This window comes from Halyomorpha halys, unplaced genomic scaffold (genome assembly GCF_000696795.3).
Source record: "Halyomorpha halys isolate HHAL.00 unplaced genomic scaffold, Hhal_1.1 Scaffold249.1, whole genome shotgun sequence".
Lineage (NCBI taxonomy): Eukaryota > Metazoa > Arthropoda > Insecta > Hemiptera > Pentatomidae > Halyomorpha > Halyomorpha halys.
Genome location: NW_027104890.1, coordinates 1,223,449 through 1,230,415, shown reverse-complemented (window position 1 = coordinate 1,230,415; position 6,967 = coordinate 1,223,449). Strand labels below are relative to the sequence as shown.

The window sequence follows — 6,967 nt, the reverse complement described above, 5'->3', positions numbered from 1 at the left end:
AAAAAAAAAAAAAAAATTAAATTAAATTAAAAAAAAACTTTTATTTTACTTTGGGACTGTAATGGGAGGTACTAACATCAGGTTTTTGTTTCTTTTTCTTTGTCTGAATATTACTAACCAAATCAAACTCTATCTGCTGTTGTTTACAAGATTTCCCGTTTTTAACGAAGATTAAAAGTTAAAATTTTTCCAAATCCCCCAAAAAAGATATTTAATTAAAAATACCATAACATATTTTGAAAAGAAAGATTTGACTCCAATTCTGCTTGCGGTGGAGTAGCAACATTAGTAAAGATAGATATCTACTCCGGACCTATAACTATTGATCCTTAAAAATTGTAGCTCTAAGATATTCAAACCTGAACCCATTACAGTCTGGAATATTTAAATTTCACCTAATCGAGACATTAATATCCAAGCATTTGTAGACTAACTTCCAAGACCTTTTATCCTGGCTGGAGATCAAGGTGGGCAGAACAAACTGTGGAGCTCGACGCTACCAACCTATTAATTTATAGACATAAATAATTTATTAGAATAATAATTATAGGAAAAAATATCTTCCCTCAATGGAGGCATTCTTGAAATTTCTAATAAATGTATTACTTACAAGATACTTTTCAATGACAGAAGACTTGTCCCATGGTATATTGAATATCATCGCATCACAGTAAAGAATAAAAAAAGGCCTTCGATAAGCTTAAAAAACAAAATTACCAAAAGATTTAAAAAAAATTGAGATAAGAAGCTGATAAGAAGGTGTTGAGGGCAAGTAAAAATATCATGAGTGAATTACAGTTGTCCTTAGTATAAATAGGTAAATACATTCAATCCAACTATCTAAAAGACAGGAATATATTTCTACAATTCAGGCTGACGATCAAATCATAACTGAACCATCTAAAATTCTTGATACTTTAGGGTCATATTTCTCTTCCATGTAATAAATAATAAACCAAGCAAAAGAAAAATATGATTGAATTTAATACACGAGATTATACAATTTATAATCATCAATTAAGTCTAGTTGAAATAGAAAATGCACTAGATAAAAGTAAAGATAAATCTACTGCAGGACCTACGTCGACCTGCATCCCTACTGCATCTAGAAAATGATAAATAAATTTTTTTTTGACAATCTACAAGGAAAGGTGACGTTTACCTAGTTATCAATAGGTGACCAACCTATTCTAATCATGATGGGGAGTCAAGTTTTTCTTTTTGTGAAACCACCACTCAATGAAAAAAGTCAACGCTCCAGGCCGGATTCGACCTGCACCGCCCGCAGATCTCACACTGATAGACCTGCGCCTAACCTCTGAACGGAATCTTGAAATAAGGATTGCAAAGAGGTTTTAGATAATTAATGAATATGGAAATAATAACAAATAAAAAAGTAGATAAAAATGAAATATAGAATACAGTACAAACTAAAAGATAGAAAAAGGGGGATAAGAATAAAAATCAAGAATAAAGGAAAAAAAAGAAAACGAATTCTAAATATGTTTTAGTAATGAAAAGTCAACTTCTTGAGAGAGAATGTTCCGGAAAATATCAAAATACCTGTAGGCTCCCATCTCAGGTACCGGAAAAAATGGTGAAGTAGATCGAACTGTAAATGTTATTAGAACGGATTCAGTTATTAAAGTCACACGTATTAACATGGTTATAACATTGGATTGGTACGCGAGGAACAAAAAGACTCTTTCTGGGCCAATATTTGGAATAGAGCTGGCGAAAGACAGGGGAAAATTACAGACATTACCAACTGTAGAGAGAAGAAAATGACGCAAAGAAGTTGTCATGGGCAGAATGCACATCGGACATATTGTCAAGATTCATATTTCATATGTTCTAAAGGAACTGTATCCACAGACCTGTAGGACCTTTGTAAGAGGTATTTTAAAGGTCCTACAGGTCTGTGGGTATAGTCCCTTTAGAAGATATGAAATTGAAAGATATGAAAGAGTGGAGATATGAAAAAGTGGAGCACATCCTACTGGACTGTAAGGCTGTTAAGCATGCAAAAACAGAAAGCAACATTGGAAATCGGCTGTATACCAATAATGAAACAATAAACACCGAAACCACTGTACCAAATTTGTTTAAGTTTCTCAAAATTTCAAAGCTCTATCAATTTATTTAGAGATCTCTAGAAAAATCTAATTCATGTAATTATTACATATTTGTATCTATTAAAATTACTCAAATTGTAGAGAATAAAAAAAACCTATGTAAGTAAACTGTAAATAAATAAATAAAATAAACACTGATTTTTTGTAATTTCTGATATTTTCTTGGATTTACAAAAATAAAAAAATAATAGGTTAACTTCAGGTTCGTGTACAACACTCAAAAAAACAAATACAATTTTTTTTCAATATCATTTAACCTATTACTCATTTGGATTTGACCTGTTTCGCAGGTCATATTGTACAAACAAATGATTTTTTAAAGTTTATTAATTGACATTTACAACTGTATTTACATAAAAATACATATAGTAAAGGTGATTGTAAATTAAATTAAATGGTATGATAGAGACATGTAGAAAAACTACCCATTTGTAGAACCTCGAAGGTATCGAGGCCATCTTTCCGTAATGTCAGGAATGGAAGAGGAAGCAAGGTTATTATAAAACTCTCATTCTTTAAAAAAGACTTTGAAATACTTGTTATTATCAATTTATTTTTTTACTCTTTGTACAGTACTTTGTTACAAAATATTTAACTACAGCACAATTGCTGTATAACTTCCCTGCACTAAGAAGTAATCTAAAAAATTTAGACTCAAAATTTTCTTATCATTTTTTATGGTCAGAATTGCTTCTCTTTCCTAACGGACCATGTAAATTAATTAGTCTGATAATTCTATCCTATTACTGCTAATTTTTCGATTGAATCAAAACTATGCATATTATCTGAAGTTATTAATAAATATCAGAGATATCAGACAAAGTACAGTGAAAATTAGGCTGTCATATCAGTTCCTTGTTCAGTTTCATTTTCAGTCAAACTATCATTTTTTTCTACACATAAACAGTAAACAATAAAAAGTGGCCGAGAACTGACGCGATGGTTAGACCTATATGTTTCAATTTAGCTCTTAGAATTCTTAGGTGTGAGTTATGCAGTCCGTTTGCTTACTCCGTTGTCAGTTCTCTTGAAACTTTTGTCGATTGACCTGTGATAAAACAGTCGATATGTTCAAGGATCACGATTTTGTTGTCAAGTTCATTGGAATTTATAAAACTTTACTTTGTGATACAAAACAGAAGCACGCTATAACAATGCTAACATCAGGGGAGCTGCCTACTCTCTCCTATTACAGAAATACGAGGTATACAATAACAAGGCTTAAAAAAAAAAAAAAAAAAAAAGACTAGCAGAGTGAGAACTGACCGGATAAATTCAAACCTTGTTTCGAACTGAAATGAAACGTGAACAGAAACTGAAACTAGGAAAGGGGAATTGACATGACCGTCTAAAAAGACCTACGACGATTTCAACGTCGTTGGATTTGTTAATGAATTTTAATATATCGTCATTTACAAAATAAGTTTACTTTTTTTTTTTTATGAATTTTTACCGCGATGTGATTTATGATTTGTTCATATTATATTTGACTGAATTGCACTGAAATCGGGATGCAATTTCGTACATATAAATACGAATATACATATTTGTAGATATAAATATGTAATTTATATGCAATTTTTTATTTGGAAAAGACAAAATAATTTCTGCTAAAATTATTTAATGAAGTACTTTGCCTGAATGACCTAGCCCTCGAAACGTCCGAAATATAGGATATTTTCCACGCTGGGTGGGTTTAAAGAGCTTTTATTTTCTCTGAAAACATTTCGAAATAGAGATGAGCGAAATGAATTCCTAAAGAGTCGACTCAATTAGCCATACCGCTTTGAGAGGATGAAAAATGTAATAAGCTTATCAGTTTTACAGTAGGAAGCGTTGGGGTAGGGGGCGTGACCAAGTGGGCGGAGACTGCCTTGGAAGGCGGGTTTTACCCCCTCCATTCTAGCCGACCGGGCGGGGGTACCCCCAGTCCAAAGCCAACAAACCTACACTGTTTTCTCACTCCCGCTGTGTCAACTTCACTCTGTTGTGTCTCATAATAACCGGTGGTTTTTTACGATGCACACACTTTTCGGGGATCAGAACTACTACCGAAGCTATGGAGCAGGATACCCTAGCTACGACGGCTACCGCTATGGATACCCGGGTGGCTATGGAGCCCAGCAGGTACATCACCATCCTAGCAAAGATATGGTCAAACCTCCTTATTCCTACATTGCACTCATTGCCATGGCTATCCAGAACGCTCCGGAAAAGAGGTGCACGCTTAACGGAATTTACCAGTTCATAATGGAGCGTTTTCCGTACTACAGAGAAAATAAGCAAGGCTGGCAAAATTCGATTAGACATAACCTATCTCTCAACGAGTGTTTCGTGAAAGTTCCGCGAGACGACAAAAAACCAGGTAAAGGAAGCTACTGGACCCTGGATCCGGACAGTTACAACATGTTCGATAACGGATCCTATTTGAGGAGGCGGCGACGCTTCAAGAAGAAAGATGCTCTCAGGGAGAAAGAGGAAAATCTGAAGAGGCAGCAGGAAATGATCAAGCGGCCGGAGGAGAAAAAGGAAAAAGAAGTGAAACCGAAGAGGGAGCCGGTTCTGAGTCCTTGTTCTAAGTATCAAGAGGTGAAGTCAGAGCAGTACGACTTCAGTGTAGAGTCCTTGGTGCCGTATCCTGGTCGTATCCAGGGCCCCTCGACTTCTATGTACGGCTACTGCCAATACGAAGACCAGGGCTACAGGGGATGGTATCCCGAGCAGGAGATCTTCGAGGCCAACCCTTCCTGCCAGCTCGGATTCCGGCCAGCTGCTCAGTACTACCAACACTGACAGGTAACATAACCTTACTCATTCTTGGCTACTTATTGTCGTTTGTAACATTTCCAAGATAAATATTGTCATTTCAAGTTTATGCCATTTAATTATTAATATTTGTGTTATTATGATATTATATCCCTCTAATTTTCATCATCTTTGTCTTTGAAGATACAAAACAGAGAAGGTATAAGAATATATTTGAAATTATTCATTGCTAGAATTGGTCTACAAATGAAATTATCAGAATATGTATTAGATATATTTCGGCAATATTTCAGCGATAATTTATTAAACCTTTCTAGTCATGAAGGTATAAGTTTAAAATAGTTATATGATTTCATTTAACCGACTTGTGCATTATTTATTTTATAGTAAATATTGTTATAAAATTGATTTAGTTAGAAATATTTGTTTCTATTATCGTTAGTTTTTTTCATCATCATAGATATTCATCTACCTCTTCTGCATTACGTTCTGTAATACTTATTCGTGCAAATAATATAAAAATAATGATTTAGGTACCTAGGCATACTAAAATATAAAGTATATTTTAATGAGAAATTCCATTGGATGTGAGTTGATCATATTAACTCTTAAAATATTTTTACCCAGAAAACTTATACAAAAGTAGCTATATATTTCTAATGTATAGTTTTAAACATTATGTTAAATATTAATTTTAAGGAATGTAGCGTTAAATTACAAATATTGCTATTTAAGATACCATTATAATTTTTAAGTTATTTATTGACTTTTTAATTTTCATTTTAAACAGTGGAGCTATATTCATTTATTTTTTTAAGATAATTAATAAGCTCATCTCAATTTTATATTGAAGATTAATACAGTTTTCATTTTTATTTATGTATGATTTTTTTTTTTTTATCTATCATTATATATTTGTTTAAAAGATAATGTTTTCAATCACGTTAGTCCTTAATCATGTTATTCAAGGATGTAGATCTATTGTATTCTCAAATATTCTTCATATTTTTTAACAGTGCAATAATATTAAATGGTATCTGCTATTACTTATTAAAATAATTAAAACATTATATTATTGCAGTAAAGCGTTTTTATGTATTCGATTATTTCATCGAAAAGTTGTCTGAATTTCAAAATAATTTTTTAAAAAAAAGGTCTTTTTATTTTAAATTTAGAAAAAATATTTCTAAGAATATAAGATGTTTCTAAGAAACATAAGAAGTTTAGTAACGACACAACCATATTCTATATATGTTTGATTTTTTCTTACTTCGACTAACTAATCATAAAATATTGATATGTGTCCGTTATATTGTATTGTAAAATTATAACATATTTATAATATATAGTAATTTTTGTAGGAGTATGGTTTCTGAAAATTACGAATTTCGGTAATATTAGGTGAGCAAATATAAGTTAAATTGATAGTAAAATGTTTGTGATGATTAAACCGACAGATTGTAGATCCGGTATTTTTCAATCCTAAAAGCAGATGATTATTCTATTTCTGTATACATTCAATCATGGTTATCCAGAAAAAGAGGATTTCTTCACGGGCGCCATGTAAAGGTTTACCTAAAGTCGGTGATTGAAGCCAGGCCTCGCCTGTCGAAGGAGTGTGCTCTGTCCCGAACTTATTTCATAAATATTGTTAAACAAATAACTATATAAATAATTAATAAGTTCTAAACAACGGAGCATTCTGACAAATTACCTCTTGAAGAACCGCTATGTTAAAGATGAAAAAAACAAAACAACTGAAGTTAATAATTCTAGAGCTTGTTTCAAGATGAAAATAAATCACTATTTTTCAAATATGTTGTGCGATGAGGTTGGAACGTAGATCTGAATCAAGATACTAAATTTCTGAATTATTTTATCTGAACTTATTTTTTCAATGAAGTATTTAAAAATCTAGACAAAAAAGGAAAATATTATATCAACACATTGAAAGTTACCTAATGATGCTATGAAAATTAAAAAGCTGAATTTAATATTATAATTAATTTTTACTGAACCCAAAACGGCATAAATATAAGTGCTATAATTGTATGAAAAATGTTTAG

The 6,967-nt window shown here is 31.9% G+C and overlaps 1 protein-coding gene across 1 annotated transcript in view; it reads left to right on the top strand.

Annotated features, from left to right (window-relative positions):
- Positions 1–4,063: 4,063 nt before the first annotated feature.
- LOC106680168 (forkhead box protein C2) overlaps positions 4,064–6,967 on the top strand; it is a gene marked incomplete at its 5' end in the record, with an annotated part of 32,036 nt that continues 29,132 nt past the window's right edge. Inside the window, 1 exon segment of the mRNA XM_014419681.3 lies at positions 4,064–4,931. Coding sequence (XP_014275167.3) covers positions 4,064–4,928 — 865 coding nt within the window.